Genomic DNA, 18,850 nt, shown 5'->3' on the forward strand with positions numbered 1-18,850 from the left:
GTTACTACCATCCCTGTCCTAATGTTTCTCTATTATTAGTAACAATATCATCTACATAAAAATTGTTATATCTTTGTATAGAACCAATATTGACAAAATAAAATAAAATAAAAATAAGAATTCTCCTGCCAGCATGGAGAATTCTGGGAGTTGAAGTCCACAAGTCTTAAAGTTGTCAAGTTTGAATATCTCTGTTTTAAGATCTTGTGATTTCTCTGCAGAGAGAAATAATGAATGGAGCTGCTGTTGTTGTCGTGCCCCCCCCCCTTTGCATTTTAGTCAACGTCTCATTTAATTAATCCCTATCTGGGTAAATCCCCGCCACAGCTTTCCCATCAATTTGGTACGATTGTTGTTGGAGCCGATAGGTACGGTACCTCAAGGCATCTAGCGAAATTAAAACCGCCTTCCGATGGTTAGCGCCCTCTAGGTGAGCCGGAACTACAATTCCCAGCCTTCCTTGCAAACACGGGGGGGGGGGGGGAAATGGGGCTGCTTTCGCGAAGGATTCTAGGAATGGTAGTCGCGTGGATAGCTGTCACTCGCAGGCCTGTAACTCGTAGCTTCGCGCTTGTGAATCAATCGATCCATTTTACAAGAAGCGATTCTCCCAAATTATTTTTACAGTGCAATTACGAGGAGAGGAGGGAGAGTTCAGAAGTCTTGAGTTCAATACTACCCCATGGGCGTGTGAAGATGCATTTTAAAGGCATTTATTTATTTATTTTTATTGATTGATTTTGTCCAATACACAATTATGGTTTTAGTGGGTATACACATAGTAAAATTCATAATGAAGGTTATAGAGGATATACTTTATTTATTTATTTATTTTGTCCAATACCCAATAATACCCAATGAGAGTTAGAGAGGATATAATCAGGTAGAATATATTAAAGGGAGAATAGAGGAGAAAATAAAGGAGTAAAATATAACTTAGGGAATAGCAGAAAAAGATACAGGGACAGAAGAGAAGATATATGAGATATGGGAGAGATTATAGACAGGAGACGGTAGGCACTGGTGCACTTATACTATTATAATTATGTTATAATTATACTATAATTATTATATTATTACTATTACTCATAGTAAAATATATCTAAGAAAGAAGAGAAGATATAGGAATAAAATATATCAATGAAAGAACAGAAGAAGAGATATAGAATTTTATATAGAGCTACAGTATAGAGTTTTATATAGAGTTTTGCAAAAGTGCCCCCCAAAATAGTAAAATCACATCCCATTCCCCCCCCCCCCCCAAATATTGAGCCCGTTTCTAATGAATTTTCTCTCAGATTCTAAACCTCTAATGCAGTGTTTCCCAACCATGACATCTTGAAGAGATCTGGACTTGAAGTCCAGATCTCTTCAAGTTGCCAAGCTTGGGAAAAACCGCTCTAATGAGTTCTCCCTGACTTATCCCCCCCAAACTAGAACCAACTCGCGTTTTCGTTGCAACACCCACCCACTCCGAAGGGCCAACCCACGAAAGGTGGAGCTGTTTGGGTTAGGGGTGGCGCGAAGCGATTGCGGCGGTTAGAAATTGCCGCGGCTGTGGAAGCCGGTACTGGGCCTGTGGCCGTCGCTTAATGGTCGCCAGCGGAGGAAGGGCCACCTGCAGTCGGGGCCTTCCCGGGTCGGCGCATCGATGAGCTGCGAGGTAACGCCAAACTTTGCCAATGGGCCCGGGCTCGGCGGCTCCTTCTGTGCTGTTTCACCCCCCCCCCCCCTTGCTATATAAGCACGCCGAAAGGCTTGGTAGAAGCCCTTGCGGAGCCCTCAGTTTGTCCCGAAGTTGCATCCCCTGTGGGGAAAGAGACAGAACTGAGTCCCCGTTGAAAGGCCGCCCACCTCCCCCCGCTTGATTTTTTTTTCTCCCCCCCCCCTCCCCCGTTTCTTTCACACATTGCCGTGGTGTGCAATGTGTGTCCTGGCTTTTCCCTGCAATTTTATTTACTTTTTTATTCATTAGATTTATAGGCCTCCCAACTCATTTCGCAAATCACTTGGAATCGAGCCTATGCAACAATAAAACTCTGTTTCTGATTTAAAATAATTTTTATTTACATATAAATGACATATACACAGCAACACACATACAAGACTTTACATATTCCCTCCCCCCCTTCGGCTGTCTCTCTGACAGCCTCATTCGGTTACCCAGTTTACTTAATTACAAACTTTCAACATGGGAATATATATTTAATCAAACAGTAATAAGGTTCGCATTTAAACTGTTATTCTTTAGCTTAAATAAAACTTTTAACTTTGTTTCCCTTTTATGCAGCAATCTTGTATTCATTATTTGGTTCAACCATGTATCCATCTTTCCACACCTGGTGAAATCTTGTATCTTCCTTGATCTTTCAGCTCCAGTGTCAATTTATCAGCTTCTGCACAATCTAACATTTTTTAAATCAAATTTCTATCGTTTGGCAGTGTTTCATTTTTCCAAAACTATGCTATACATATTCTTGTTGCAGTTATCAAATGTTGAATCAAATAGTATTGTTCTTTTTTCATGGCTTTGTCTATGATACCGAGTTAAAATATTTCGGTTTCATTTCCAATTTGATTTTAATTATTTCTTTTATCCAATTCTGTAACTTGTACCAAATTTTCTTAATTAACACTGTTTGTAACCTTGGCAATTACAAGATTTATGGACTTTCAACTCCCAGAATTTCCCAGGCAGCAAGTTGGCTGCAAAATTCTGAAGCATAAAATCCGCACGTAGTTGATATAGTTGAGGAACCACTTGTTTAGACCAGCTACAGGTTAGAGCTAAGTTGCCCCAAGGACTGAAGACAGAGATTGCTGTTTTAAATATTGCTTTCTGTAAGATGAATATATACTGCTAAAAAAAAAGGGGGGGGGAACACTCACATAACACATCCTAGATCTGAATGAATGAAATATTCTCATTGAATATTCATTTGCCCAACTATTCCATTTGCACAACAGCATGTGGAATTGACTGTCAATCAGTGTTGCTTCCTAAGTGGACAGATTGATTTCACAGAAGTTTGATTTTCTTGAAGTTATATTCTGTTTTTTAAGTGTTCCCTTTAGTTTTTTGAGCAGTGTATATTCACATCAGGCACAAAAAAAATTTATTTATTTATTTATTTATTTATTTATTTATTTTATTAGATTTATAGGTCACACTTCTCCTTGCGAACTCAGGGCAATTTGGTACACAAATTTCCAAGTAGGCTAGGAAAAAAAATGGGATACATTTTTACTCCTAGAATCACGTTTCATAGAACAGGGCTGGCAAAGATGTAAGAAGAATAGAATAGAATAGAATAGAATAGACTTCATTATTGGCCAAGTATGATTGGATACATAAGAAATTTGTCTTTGGTGCATATGCTCTCAGTGGACATAAAATAAAATATGCGATGGTCTCCAATCTTTGGTGATCATGCACCTTTCTGGTAAAAATGCTGAAGGTGTACTTTTATGTATGATTTCTTATACATTATTATGTGCCTGTTATGTACATGTTTAGCGACTCATATATATATATATAGTCTGTGGATTCTCTAGCTTCTTGAATTAATTCAATTTGGGGGTGGGGGAGGAAGGGGAATTAGGCTAATAATAGAGCTTCTAATATTTCTTGAATATGCCCACTTTGGAAGCCACTAACTGCATTGTCTGCCTGTATTTTGAAATGTTGAACTATCCGTGGATTGATTTTGTTTTGTTTTGTTTTGTCAAGTAAGTATTGGTGGTATACAAAGATGTAACCATGTTTATATACATGATACTAGTAAGAGAGAAACATTAGGATAGGATGGAAGGCATGCTGGTGCACTTATGCACGCCCCTTAATTTCATAAGCGCTTGTATGAAATGCTTATTTCATAAGCCCTTGTAATTCTGAACACTTTTCATTCATTATTATGCTCATATCCTTTATATTAATGTTGATTGTTTCCTGATTGCTTATTTGTACCCTATGACAATCATTAAGTGTTGTACCTCATGATTCTTGACAAGTGTATATTATCTTTTATGTACACTGAGAGCATATGCATCAAAGACAAATACCTTGTGTGCCCAATCACACTTGGCCAATAAATAATTCTATCCTATCCTGTCCTATCCTATTCTACTCTATCCTACCCTACCCTACCCTACCCTAATTTTTACTGCAGCTAATTGTACTCCTTAGTGTCTCCGATTCTAATAGAACTGTCTGTAGGGTTTTTAAAAGTAATTTTATGGGGTTCAATGAATTTGATGGTGCTAGAAATTCAACTAGAACTTTTATTAGATTTGCTTTTAAAGGTTACCTGTCATTTGATAGTTCTGTGGAACCTGGAGACTGATGAATAAACCAGTAGAACATTTAAGTTTCTAATCTTTACAGAACCTTCAAAACTTGTTTGACAACCTTCCTGTGTACCCATCCAGGATAAACTCCATGTTCACCCCCCCAGGAGTAATTTTAATTCTTGCCAGGGTTGTAATGGCATAGAGGGGAGTTCAGGTGTACTTCAGTTCCTTTACCTTTGATTAGTTGGGGCTTATGGGAGTTGGAGCTAGAGTATTTTGAATATCCCCCCACCCCCCAGGTGTGGGATATCAATGATCCACATTAAATGAGAGGTATCCATCAAGACAAAATAAATGATTATGATTGCCAACTTGTCTTTATTAACCTACCTGCCTTAAGATGCACCTCTGCTCACCTCTGCACCCAAAAAGTCCTTGAAATTTTGGCTTCCATTGTTTTTTTGTAATTGCATCCTTTTTTGAGGACACTCACTTAAAAATAATCATTGAGGAAGGATACTTTTTACAATATACATACAGGTGCATATTATTCCCCTTGTATTTCACAAACCCGTTCCTTGTAGGTTTTAACTTACTTTTAACTTACACGCTGTTCCAAATCTGAAGCTGTAATGGGTCTATTTTCTTTTAGTTACAATGGAATACAAATGAAATCCTTATGGGCTTGAATCAGAGGCGGGCTAAACGTTAAATGTTTTTACCTGAAAACAGGTCACAGTGCTGTATTTTGCCAGAAGTGCTGAATTAGCAGGGCTGCGTACAGAGACCATTTCAGTGCCCCAAAAAATATCCTCACTGCAGCTGTGGAGAGAGATTGTCAAGAGACATTCAAGGTATAGTGACTTGTATTGGTACTTGATGCTTTCCTTAGGCTCTTACAATATAGGGCTGTGCCTTTGGGGTAATTGCACTCTTTAACATCACGACATTCTATTGTCATTTTCTATGATAACCAAAGAAATCATCCTTAGCCATACTCTCCCACACCCTGCCATCAAGTTCTGCCATCAAGTTTCAGTTCTGGAGCCTGCACCTACAAAAAGATATTGATAAAATTGAACGTGTCCAAAAACGGGCTACAAAAATGTTGGAAGGTCTTAAGCATAAAACTGATCAGGAAAGACTTAATGAACTCAATCTGTATAGTCTGAACTAGGACAAAAGGAAAAGGGGGGGACATGATCAAAACATTTAAATATGTTAAAGGGTTAAATAAGGTTCAGAAGGGAAGTGTTTTTAATAGGAAAGTGAACACAAGAACAAGGGAGCACAATCTGAGGTTAGTTGGGGGAAAGATCAGAAGCAATATGAGAAAATATTATTTTACTGAAAGAATAGTAGATGCTTGGAACAAACTTCCAGCAGACGTGGTTGGTAAATCCACAGTAACTGAATTTAAACATGCCTGGGATAAACATATATCCATCCTAAGATAAAATACAGGAAATAGTCTAAGGGCAGACTAGATGGACCATGAGGTCTTTTTCTGCCGTCAATCTTCTACACTTCTATGTCGCTATGTTTCTATCAAGTAAAAAAGAAAGAATGAAATGATAAATTCAAAAATCTATATAGACACAGACATGGCCCACAAGTAACTCCAGCCAATCTAGCCTAGGGCTGTGCAAAGGCATAAAACCCCTGAGTAGTCAGTGACATACCCCACCCCATGCCTCTTATTCAACCAACTTTTTACATAGAACTGTTTTAAATGAGAATAAACGAACGCAAACAAATAAATTTGGAATGTTGCCAATCCCCAGCGTACTTTTGTCTGGACTCTAAATATATTTTTTTTATTTATTTATTCATTCATTCATTCATTCATTCACTCACTCACTCACTCACTCACTCACTCACTCACTCACTCACTCACTCACTCATCGAGTTGAGTTGAAAGGGACCTTGTAGGTCATCAAATCCAACCTCCTGCCTAGGCAGGAAATCCTACAGCACCCCAGCCAAATGACAGTCCAATCTCCTCTTGAAAGTGTGGGGTGTTCACAACGTCCGCTGGCAAGCCGTTCCACTGGTTGATCGCTCTGATTGTCTGGAAGTTCTTCCTTATTTCCAGGTTGAATCTCTCCCTGGTCAGCTTCCAGCTGTTGTTCCTCGTCTGGCCCTGTGGTACGCTGGGAAATAGTGTGACACCCTCCTCTCTGTGGCAACCCCTCAAGTACCTGTACACTGCTATCATGTCCCCCCTTCCATAAGATTTCTCACAAAGTAAATGTCAGAGAAAGAAAGTCCTGTCTCTTTGAGGGTTCACAACTTGGGTGTCCTCCTCGATCCACAGCTAACAGTGGAACATCATCTTTCAGCTGTGGCGAGGAGGGGCGTTTGCCCAGGTTCGCCTGGTGCACCAGTTGCGGCCCTATTTGGACAGGGAGTCATTGCTCACAGTCGCTCATGCCCTCATCACCTTGAGGTTCGATTACTGCAACGCTCTCTACATGGGGCTACCTTTGAAAAGTGTTCGGAAAACTTCAGATTGTGCAGAATGCTGCTGCAAGAGCCATTGTGGGGCTTCCCAGATTCGCCCATGTTTCTACAACACTCCGTGGCCTGCATTGGCTGCCGATCAGTTTCCGGTCACAATTCAAAGTGTTGGTTATGACCTTTAAAGCCCTACATGGCATTAGACCAGAGTACCTCTGGAAACCGCCTGCTATCGCACGAATCCCAGTGACCGATAAGGGTCCCCACACAGAGTTGGCCTTCTCTGGTCCCGTCAACTAAACAATGTCATTTGGCGGGGCCCCAGGGGAAGAGCCTTCTCTGTGGCGGCCCCGGCCCTCTGGAACCAACTCCCCCCGGAGATTAGAACTGCCCCCACCCTCCTTGTCTTTCGTAAACTACTCAAGACCCACCTACATCGCCAGGCATGGGGGAGTTGAGACACCTTCCCCCAGGCTTTTTTTATATTTTATGTTTGGTATGTATGTGTTGTTTGGTTTTAGATTTATAGATTAGATTAGATTTATTAGATTTATATGCCGCCCCTCTCCGCAGATAGGGTTTTATATGCTTTTTTAAATATTAGATTTGTTTCGCTGTAATATTGTTTTTATTATTGTTGTGAGCCACCCCGAGTCTTCGGAGAGAGGCGGTATACAAATCTAATATATTATTATTATTATTATTATTATTATTATTATTATTACAGTATTATTATTATTATTATTATTATTATTATTATTATTATTATTATTATTATTAAACTTGGCCAAGCAAAGAGGAAGGGTTGGCTGGGATTGTCTGGAATGCACTACAAAAAAGAAAGTGAAAAGAGATAGCAAGTCAACCATTTATTTAAAATCAGAGCTTCGTGACTGATTTTAATGGACTCAGTCAGTGGCGGGTTGCTACCGGTATCGTTCTGGTAGCGAAAATGGAGCTGCACACGCAACTCTGGGTGACCGGCGTCAGTGTGCGTCTGAGCGAGATTTTGCTTCTGCTCATGCGCAGGATGCAAAATCTTCTGAGGGGACGCATGCGTGAGATTTTGGTGATATTTTTGCTTTTGTGCATGCAAAAGCACAAAAAGCACAGAAACAAAATTTCACTTGGACATGCACACACTGATGTCAGTCACCCAGAGCTGCGCATGGAGCACACCGATAACGGTGTGTAGGTAGGAAGTAGAGTCCCATGTGTAGGTAGGAAGTTGAGTCCCGCCTGGACTCAATAGCCATTTTCGAGATGGAGACCCCACCCTGGTGTATTTTGTGAGGTCCTCAAAATACATTGGGCAGAATCCAATCCAGAAAAGTCAGGGATCTCTTGCAGAAGCAGATCCATGATTTTAATCTTTATTACTGTATGTTTCCTTCAGCCTTGCTGATATCGAAGATCAAGTTATCTTTGCCATTTGTCAGGAGTACGTACCCCTTGGGAATCAGCAGTTCATCCTCCACACAGGGGACGAAGTTGCCATCATCCCACCTCTTAGTGGAGGTTAGCTCTAGAAGGATATTCACAGGTATGTGTTGGTGTTTTGTTAAAATGTAGAATCTGGAAACTTGATGGGAAGGAAGATGATGATGATGATGATGATGGACAAGGAGAAGAAGGAGAAGTATCAAGCTCTTTAGAGAGCTTTGGGTTTGGTCTCCAAAATGTTCTTCAAGCTGCTATATCTCTTCCTGCACAGTCTTTTGTAGCTTTTGGACAACAGTTCTTACATGCTGCATAAATGAACCAATAACATTGTAATGACATTTATTGAAAATATATTCATAGATAATAATTTTAAGGCTCCAATCTTCCCCCAGGCTTGGGGCCACTAGACTCTTGCCCCTTGGCCAATGAATGTGTTGAGAGAATGTTGATCTAATGGAATTCCCATTGGCTCTATTTTATAGAGAAGATGGGAGAAAAAGTCAAAACTGAAGGGCTCCAGATAGGACAGTATGACACTGCACATTTAAAAAATAATTTGGAAACAACGTTTTGACTAGCACTGATGGTGTTATCTAGTTTGGTGATGAAATGTCTGCGAGGAAAACCGCTGAGAGTACCAAGGATCTCTCATTTCAATCCTCAGCTGCAAATATTCTCCTTTATTAGGATCCTGATCTGAACTCAGTCTGGAAAAGGATCCATAGGATCAATTTGTTAAGAGGCTATAATATTTCTTTGAAGAATATGAATTAAGTAATTTATATTAATTTACTTTAATTAAGTTGCGGTAATTAATTAAAATAGTGGCTAAGGCTTCAGGCTAGAAACCAAGAGAGTTCTTGTCCTGCCTTAGGATGTAATTAGCATTAGTTATCTTCACCGCCTTGAGTTATTCATAAAAATAATAAAGGTGGGTTAAAAGTGAATGAATGAATAAATAAATAAATGATAGCAGAGTTCCAATATCTCAGGAGTTGCCACAAAGAAGAGGGAATCAACCTATTCTCCAAAGCACCTGAGGGTAGAACAAGAAGCAGTGGGTGGAAACTAAACAAGGAGAGAAGCAACTTAGAATAAGGAGAAATTTCCTGACAGTTAGAACAATTATCCAGTGGAACAGCTCACCTCCCCTCCAGAAGTAGTGAATACTCCAACACTGGAAGTTCTTAAGAAGATGATGGATAACCATAGTGAACGGTTTCCTGCCTAAGCAGGAACTAGAAGATATCCATGGTCCCTTCCAACTTCTTGTTGTTGTTGTTGTTGTTGTTGTTGTTGTTGTTGTTGTTATTATTATTATTATTATTATTATTATTATTATTATTATTATATAGGGCAGTAATCCAGCTTGCAAATGGATGTAATTTAATCTCCATAGCCAGGGTACAAGAAACTTGTAAACTAATCATTCTATCACCGTTTACTTCTAGAGAAATCATGAGTGAAATTGAGGAGGAACCCAAAGATGTGATTCAGTTGAAGTTTGAGAAGCTCTCATTAGACGAAGTAGCAGCCCTGGTCATTTCTCCCTCCTGTGGAGCTATATCTTTCTTTGTAGGTAGGTCTGGCACATGAAACTCTTAATCAGAGCCGAACCCACAGATTAAAAAACAAAACAAAAAAACAAAACTTGAAGATTAGATAAATAATTGTAGAAGCCAATGAAACAACCCTGTCTTAGACCAAGCTCAGAACAAGGAAGAAACATCCAAACTTAAGGGGAAAAAAGTTCTTAACCTTGAGGATTGGAATCATTTACAGAGAAATTATTCCATGTCATTCATTTATTAATTAATAAAATGCTAGAAATTAATTTCTCTATACAATGAATATATATTAATTTCTTTCTGTATACACAGATCAAGTGTGCCATTGTTGAGCTTGGCCCCTGTTAATAATAGGTGTTATAGCAGAATGTGGGACTGTTAGAGACTCTGTGGCCAAAATCTAATGTGATTGAGAGAAATGTGAACTCATTGCAGGTCTGTAGTCCCTAGCTGTTCTGTCTGGGTTCCCCCAGACCTCAACACCAACTGGAAAAAACAGCCAGACACTCTGGTAAAAGCCAAAAGTATTTTATAACTGGAAAAAATAAGCACAGAGGAAAACCTGTTCTTCCCAACAGACAGGATATAATACGGTACAGCAGGGTCCTGATGTCCAGACAATACAGCAAGCTTCTTGCTGGCACACCCCCCCAAGGTTTCAATAGTCAAAGGCACAAACCAGGATTCCAAGACGCCAAAGTTCACAGTCAGGTCCCACGACTCTCAAAGATAAAACTCCACAAGCCAGGAAGGGTGGGTCTGCCTTTTAGCCTTTCCCAAGAGCACCACACCCAAACCCAGCTGTTGCCACTTTAATGCTGAAAGTATTTAGCCAATTGATTCCGTCTCTGAGTAGCTCTTCGTTGTCGCAGATCAATTATGGCTTGTGCACTTTCCTCTAAGGAATCCAGGCTGCTTGCTGGGGAGAGCTCCCCCTGGTGGGACTCTGGCTGTCCTCCCTCTTCTTCAGCCTGGGATTCCTCCTCCTCGTCTGTCTGCACCTCCTGTTCCTCAGCCTCTCCCTCTGAGCTGGAAACCGACAGAAGGTCAGCCGTTCCCGGAGGGGCCTCAGACGGAACCACAACACTAGCAAAGTGATATTTGGGGTTTATCCAGAACATGGGCAAAAACCATGCTTAGCATAAAGAGAAATTGTTAATTTCTTATTGTTAAAGCTTTTAAATTTAGCCTACTGTCAAGCTAAACCTCTCACCAGCCCAGAATGTCTTTTAAGGGTTGTCTTTTTGTTTCATAGGCACCACAAGGAATAACTTTGAAGGGAAAAAAGTCATTCGGTTAGAATATGAAGCCTACACAACAATGGCAGAAGCGGAAGCGAAGAAAATATGCAAAGATACTAGATTAAAATGGCCTTCCGTGAAGCATATAGCAATACATCATCGACTTGGGTAAATGCACTCAAAGCATAGGCTCTTCCTGCTTTAATTAAGGAAGATTTTGTGCTTGTGAATTTGATAAGAGACAGTTTTATGGGTAGGCATCTTAGCCTCCTTTCTAGATGAAGCCATATGGCAAAAGAGGCCACATAGCAAACTAAATTTTGTCTTACTCTTACGGCAGCTCTCAGACATTTCATGCTTGATTCCCCATTCAAATTCCTCATTCCAATTAAGGGGGTTACATTTGAGGGTTTGCTGTACTCTCTGAATTCTGATCCTTGTTTGCTCTGAACGTTGGCAATGGTGCAGCTTGTCATCAGATGTTGTGGTTCAAGGGAGAAAAAAAATGAGATGGAAAATATTCCCAGTTGGAATGAATGTACAGTGGCCCCTTGACTTTCGCGGGGGATACGTTCCAAGACCACCCGCAAAAGTCAAATTCCGTGAAGTAGAGATGCTTCCTTCCTTCCTTCCTTCCTTCCTTCCTTCCTTCCTTCCTTCCTTCCTTCCTTCCTTACTTACTTACTTACTTACTTACATAATAATAATAATAATAATAATAATAATAATAATAATAATAATAATAATAATAATAATAATTTATTGGATTTGTATGCTGCCCCTCTCCGTAGACTCGGGGCAGCTAACAACAATAATAAACACATGTACAATCCAATAATAAAAAATAAAATAAAAACAACAACTAAAAAGCTCTTCCTTCCTTCCTTCCTTCCTTCCTTCCTTCCTTCCTTCCTTCCTTCCTTCCTCCCTCCCTCCCTCCCTCCTCCCTCCCTCCCTCCCTGGTCATAGGAGACCCAGTTGTGAAGGAAGCATGAGACTCTGGCCACCTTCCCTGATGCCGCCATTTGGGTTCTTTTATTTCTGCGCATGCGCAAAGCATTCTGTGTATGCACAGAGCGTAAAGAACCCAAATGCAGTGTCCGGGCAGGTGGGCAGCGCCTTGCATTCCCTTCACAACCAGCATTCTGATGACTCACAGACATGAGCGAATCAGGAGCATTTCATTTGTGGTTTTGTCCCATTCAAAACACTGTTTGTTTGTTTGTTTGTTTGTTTGTTTGTTTGTTTATTTATGATTTGATTTGATTTGATTTGATTTGATTTGTATGCCGTCCCTCTCCGAAGACTCGGGGCGGCTAACAACAATAAAAAAGACAATGTAAACAAATCTAATATTAAAAATAATCTAAAAAACCCCAATTTAAAAAACCAATCATACATACAAACATACCATGTATAAATTCTATAAGCCTAGGGGGAAGGGAAAATTTCAGTTCCCCCATGCCTGACGACAGAGGTGGGGTTTTAAGGAGCTTGCGAAAGGCAAGGAGGGTGGGGGCAACTCTGATATCTGGGGGGAGTTGGTTCTAGAAAGTCGGGGCCGCCACAGAGAAGGCTCTTCCCCTGGGTCCCGCCAGATGACATTGTTTAGTCGATGGGACCCGGAGAAGGCCAACTCTGTGGGACCTAACTGGTTGCTGCGATTCGTGTAAATGATTCACTTAGCAACAAAAATTTTGGACACAATTGTGGTCGTAAGTTGAGGATTGCTTATAAGGGCATGGAATAATGACTGACAGAACCTCCGGAGTATCCCTAAAAAGATATTGGGGTAGTGGATGATTTCTGCCTTGAAACTCTTAGGAAAAAGAGCTCTGCTTTTCTCTCCCTTATCTAAATGATTGCATCAGTCTGTTGTTGCAGATGGTCTCTTCTCTAGTTCTCCTTAATTTGTTTTTCTGTTGAACCTTACCTTGGAACACATAATCATGAGACATTCAGCTTTTCTAATTTGAGCTTCCTAGAAGATGGCCCCTCTTGTTTATCTGTGTCCATGTAGTAGTTTGACAACAAGACGTTTATTTTGTCCTTGAAAGATTGCACTAATGTGGCTAAAAGCCACAGCTAATGTTACTTTTCACATTCTCTTTAGTTTGGTTCCCATTAGTGAAGCCAGCGTGATTGTAGCTATCTCTTCCCCTCACCGAACAGAGTCTCTCGAAGCCTTGCAATATTGCATCAATACTTTAAAAGCTACTGTCCCCATATGGAAAAAGGTATGTTTGTGAAAGGACTTTTGTTTTGAAAAGAAGAGTACAATGCTGAACATAACACTGTCTAGAGGACAGCTTCTCAGAATCCATTTATTGGGACATGTGAGGCCGAAGAATCTAGTCTTCTGCCTCACATGTCCCAGCAACTCACTTTTATTGATTGATTGATTGATTTTGTCCAATACACATTGAGGGTTTTAGTCGGTATACACATAGTAAAGTACATAATGAAGGTTATAGAGGAGATACTCATAGTAAAATATATCTATGAAAGAATAGAAAAGAAAATATAGTAATAGAACATATCAATGAAAGAATAGAAGAAGAGATATAGGAATAGAGGAAAGGTATAGGAGATATAGGAGAGCAATAGGACAGGGGACAGAAGGCACTCTAGTGCACTTGTACTCGCCCCTTACTGACCTCGTAGGAATCTGGATAGGTCAACCGTAGATAATCTAAGGGTAAAGTGCTGGGGGTTTGGGGATGACACTATGGAGTCCGGTAATGAGTTCCACGCTTCGACAACTCGGTTACTGAAGTCATATTTTTTACAGTCAAGTTTGGAGCGGTTAATATTAAGTTTAAATCTGTTGTGTGCTCTTGTGTTGTTGTGGTTGAAGCTGAAGTACTCGCCGACAGGCAGGACATTACAGCATATGACCTTGTGGGCAATACATCAGTGAGTTGACCCACAAAGTTGGCCTCCCCCAAGTCCCATCAGCCAAGCAGTGTCAGCCGACGTGCCACGGGGAAGAGCCTTCTCAGTGGCAGCTTCGGTCCTCTGGAATTAATTCCCCCCCAGAGATTCGCGCTGCTCCCACCCTCCTGGCCTTTCGAAAAGCCTTAAAAACACAGCTCTGCCGGCAGAATGAATGATGAATGATGTACCGATGTTTATATTGGGGTTTTAAAAAAATAGTATTTTTTATCATTGTGCTTTTATTGTTGTATGCTGCCAATTTCCTAAGTGGAAGTTCAAAATGAACTGGATATTTAAAACAGTACTTATAATAACTCTTGTAATATTCTACAATATTATAAAAGAGAGTATTTTTTGAAGTTCAATGTGCTTGAACTTTAAATTAACCAGAACTTATGCACCGGAGACAAATTCCTTATGTGTCCAATCACATTTGGCCAATAAAAGAATTTAATAAAATAATTTAATTATTTAATTTTCTTTATTTATTTAATTGGATTTATATGCAGCTCTATTCCATTCCATTCCATTCTGTTCTACAGGTATTTTACTCTACTCTACTCGAGCCGGGGTGACGCAGTGGTTAGTATGCAGCACTGCAGGCTATTTCAGCTAAGGGCTAACTGTAGTTCACCAGTTCAAATCTCACAAGCTTCAAGGTAGACTCAGCGTTCCATCCTACCAAGGTAGGTATAATATGAGGACCCAGATTGTTGGGGGCAATATGCTGATTCTGTAAACTGGCTAGAGAGGGCTGTAAAAGCACTATGAAGCGATATACAAGTCTAAATGCTAATGCCATTCTATTCAATTCCATTCCACTCTACTCCAGTTTTATCTACTTCCTAGTTTAATCTAGTCTAGTCTCTAGTCTTTCTATTCTATTCTATTCTTCTTACATTTTGGCCAGCCTTGTTCTATGAAACCTTCATCCATTTAAGAGGACAGCAGGTGCAAATGTCCTTGCCAGCCAAAGCCAGTATTTTGAATTTGTATTACTCTATAATGTGCATACTTTCTACTGATCATTTGTAGATATCTCCCTGGATTGATGTTGAGCAATCCTTACATGGTTAGCAGTCTATAGATGTGTATATTGCATATATTTGAACCAGGGAATTGATACACTTAAAAACGAACATGTTACTTGTGGCCCAGGAAAATAAATCTGCATGGGACACAAATGCCAACTTTTTCCTATCTCATCAGATTGGTCCTCAAGCTGTTTCTACAGCAGGGGGGGGGGGGGGTTATGCAGAGAGAACATGCATGCATCTAGTATGTTAAAATGGCAAGACTCTTTTTGGAAAAATCTGATTATTCTTGGATTGTATCTATATTTTTTTTCCATATTTTAATTCAGCCCTGACAGTAAGCTAGGAAGAAATACATATAGTTGCTGCATTCATTGCAACCGATAGCAATAGCACTTGAAACTTATATACCGCTTTACAGTGCTTTACAGCCCTCTCCAAGAAGTTAGTCAGCATATTGCCCCCAACAATCTGGGTCCTCATTTTACCCACCTTGGAAGGATAGAAGGTTGAGTCAACCTTGAGACTGATGAGATTCGAATTGCCAAATTGCAGGCTGGCAGTCAGAAGTAGCCTGCAGTACTGCACAACTAACTACTGGACCACCTTAGGTAAAAGTTAGCTTTGTAACACAATTCTTACTCATGCTGTGCTTTGCTTACAGGAGGTGTATGAAGAGGACTCTTCTTGGAAAGGAAATAAAGAGTGCTTTTGGATCAAGGGAGAAAAATAAAATATCAATGTGCCAAAAAAGAAGGAAAGCTGTTTCAGGGTGTGAAACTGAACTGGGAAATTCAATTCAGTTTTTGATTGATCATTTTTAGAGATCCAGGAAGTAGTTGCAACATGGCCAACTGTTTAACATATACAATACTTAGATTTCTTTCTCTGTGTAAATAAGTCTTAATCCTCAAAGCCAAAACATTTAAAAAATAGAATTGTATTCCAAAATTGAACTTATGATTCCCCAACTTTGGAATGGAATGAAATAATGAAATCATTTGTCCCAGTTACAGTATTTAAGAATATTATTGCTTCAATGGATTTCTTTGTAATCATTGTTTATTCTTTCAGATCAAATTGAACTCCAAATTCTGTGTAGTAGCTGAAGCATTGTGAGAACCAGAATAATAATAATAAAAAAATGTAACTCACTTATTTTTGCTCCCTATCATAAATGTACATGAATTGCCGAATAAAATTGAAGTGGTGGCCACAGTATCTTCACTAAGTCTATTAAAATATGGAAACAACATTAAAGTATTTAAGAATGCGAAATGTTATGGGAAACAGTTCAAAATTTACAAACCATTTGATTTAAAACCATTCATTTATCAACTGGTCGAGGTTACAGTGGCAGGGAAAAAAGTGATTTGCAAAAAGAGTCAACTATCACAATTGTCATGTGATCAAAATCCCAGCGCTTGGCAAACATTACGTATTTATGACAGTTGCTGTATCCTGGGGTCGTGACCACCATTTGTAAGGCTTTCTGGGCAGCTACCGACAAGCAAAGTCAGTGGAGAAATCTGAATTCACTTAACGACTGCATGATTCATTTAACTGCAGTGTTTTGCTTAACAACCATGGCAAAAAAAAAATTAAAAAATTGGGCAGAACTTATTTGAGAGCTACATCTTTTAACAATGGCAATTCAGATTCCCCGTTGTGATTATAAATCAAAGACTTGTACATCCACATATTCTCATGAACCAAAGCTAGGTAAGAGAATGTGCATTGTATATTCTACACTAGCATAAACTTTGTTGCTGTTTGGACAGCTTTGAATCCATGTTGATTCCTGATGACTGCCTGGGTGGGTCCCTGGGATTTCAGATGTGGTTTTGCTAGTATCTCCTTCCTAGGTCCTTGCAGCTTCACAAGATTTTTAAAAGTGGTTTTGCTATCGTCTCCTTCAGGGATGAAATGTATTTATTTTATTTATTTAATTGGATTTGTATGCTGCTCCTCTCCGAGTGGGCTCCAGCCGGAACGTTAAATTGCTTCTGTGGAGATAGCAAAATCGCACATGGAGCCGCAGGTGCACCCGTGTTTCGGCATGCGCGGAAGCAAAAAAACTTTGCCGAAACATGGACGCACCTGTGGCTCCGTGCGCAATTCTGCTATCTCCACAGATGCAGAAGCAAAATCGCGCTAGCCCCGCAAGCATTCACTAGCTGTGATGGCGAATCCAATTTAGCATTCCAGCTCGCAGCCCACCCCTGGGTGAAATGCTCCTGGTTCGCTCATGCTGTCGGTCGTAGGGAGCCAGTGGCAAAGGGAGCATGAGACGCCACCCACTCACCGCCATTTAGGTTCTTTTACCTTCTGTGAATGCACAGAAGACAAATAGAAACATAGAAGTCTGACGGCAGAAAAAGACCTCATGGTCCATCTAGTCTGCCCTTATACTATTTTCTGTATATCTTAGGATGGATATATGTTTATCCCAGGCATGTTTAAATTCAGTTACTGTGGATTTATCTACCACGTCTGCTGGAAATTTGTTCCAAGGATCTACTACTCTTTCAGTAAAATAATATTTTCTCATGTTGCTTTTGATCTTTCCCCCAACTAACTTCAGATTGTGTCCCCTTGTTCTTGTGTTCACTTTCCTATTAAAAACACTTTCCTCCTGGATCTTATTTAACCCTTTAATATATTTAAATGTTTCGATCATGTCCCCCCTTTTCCTTCTGTCCTCCAGACTATACAGATTGAGTTCAATAAGTCTTTCCTGATACGTTTTATGCTTAAGACCTTCCACCATTCTTGTAGCCCGTCTTTGGACCCGTACAATTTTGTCAATATCTTTTTGTAGGTGAGGTCTCCAGAACCGAACACAGTATTCCAAATGTGGTCTCACCAGCACTCTATATAGCGGGATCATAATCTCCCTCTTCCTGCTTGTTATACCTCTAGCTATGCAGCCAAGCATCCTAATTGCTTTCCCTACCGCCTGACTGCACTGTTCACCCATTTTGAGACTGTCAGAAATCAATACCCCTAAATCCTTTTCTTCTGAAGTATTTGCTAACACAGAACTGCCAATACAATACTCAGATTGAGGATTCCTCAATGGCGGTGTCCGGGCAGGTGGGTGGAGCATCACTCCCTTCATGACAGATCTTCTATGACTGACAGGCACAAACGAACTGGAAGCATTTCACCCTGGATCTCCTTCCTAGGAGTGAGAGAGATTGACTGGTCCAAGGTGGCTTTGCGCTAAGGCAGAACTAGAACTGAGTGTCTCCCAGTTGCTAACTTAATGTCTTAACCACTACACCAGGGATGTCAAAACTTGTGTTGTCATGGCGGTGTCACATGATGTATCGGGACTTTCTCCTTGGCTAAACCAGGCATGGGTGTGCCTAGCACATGACACATCCGGCCCAAGGGCCAGAGGTTTGAAGCTTTGCTTTACACCAATCTAGCTTTCGTAGCAGGAAACTTTGCATTAGAATATAAAAGACCAACAACAACAAACTTATGAAGTTGTATTTTTGCAAATGCTGCTTATTTCCACACAAATACAATTCAATTTTTTGAACCATATAATTTGAAGGGGGGGAAATGTAATAGATGCCCTGAAGTTCTCTGATCTTTTTGTATCCTAAAATGCATGCCCAACAAAACAAAGAGAACCGAAGTACAGTGTTCCCTCGTTATGTTCCAGGACCACCCGCAATAAATGAAAATCTGCGAAGTTGGGACACTAAATTTAAATATTTACTATTTTAAGGGTTTATAAATCCCCCCCCACACACACTATTATGCTAAACCTTTACCATTCCCTTAATAACCATTCCCACACTGTTCTGTGCATGTATTGTGCCTTTACACTTACTGTAAAATGTTTTTAATTCCTAAAGTTACG

At 40.0% G+C, this 18,850-nt stretch overlaps 1 protein-coding gene across 5 annotated transcripts; it reads left to right on the forward strand.

Annotated features, from left to right (window-relative positions):
- The first annotated feature begins 1,500 nt into the window (after positions 1-1,500).
- On the forward strand, positions 1,501-16,191 carry MOCS2 (molybdenum cofactor synthesis 2). 5 transcript variants are annotated; one of them, XR_011558363.1, is made up of 7 exons: positions 1,502-1,663; positions 5,023-5,144; positions 8,147-8,293; positions 9,645-9,772; positions 11,017-11,170; positions 13,116-13,239; positions 15,638-16,191. XR_011558363.1 is itself a non-coding variant. In XM_070743356.1 (6 exons), the coding sequence occupies exons 1-6, from the start codon at positions 1,652-1,654 to the stop codon at positions 15,704-15,706; spliced, it is 609 nt and encodes a 202-aa protein (XP_070599457.1). In that variant the 5' UTR covers positions 1,511-1,651; the 3' UTR covers positions 15,707-16,191. The 5 variants fall into 5 exon arrangements, 3 of the variants coding, with proteins under 3 accessions (XP_070599458.1, XP_070599457.1, XP_070599459.1); XR_011558364.1 differs by lacking the exon at positions 13,116-13,239; XM_070743356.1 differs by lacking the exon at positions 8,147-8,293 and having other exon boundaries at positions 1,511-1,663.
- Positions 16,192-18,850: the final 2,659 nt, after the last annotated feature.

This window comes from Erythrolamprus reginae, chromosome 2, assembly GCF_031021105.1.
Source record: "Erythrolamprus reginae isolate rEryReg1 chromosome 2, rEryReg1.hap1, whole genome shotgun sequence".
Classification (NCBI taxonomy): domain Eukaryota; kingdom Metazoa; phylum Chordata; class Lepidosauria; order Squamata; family Dipsadidae; genus Erythrolamprus; species Erythrolamprus reginae.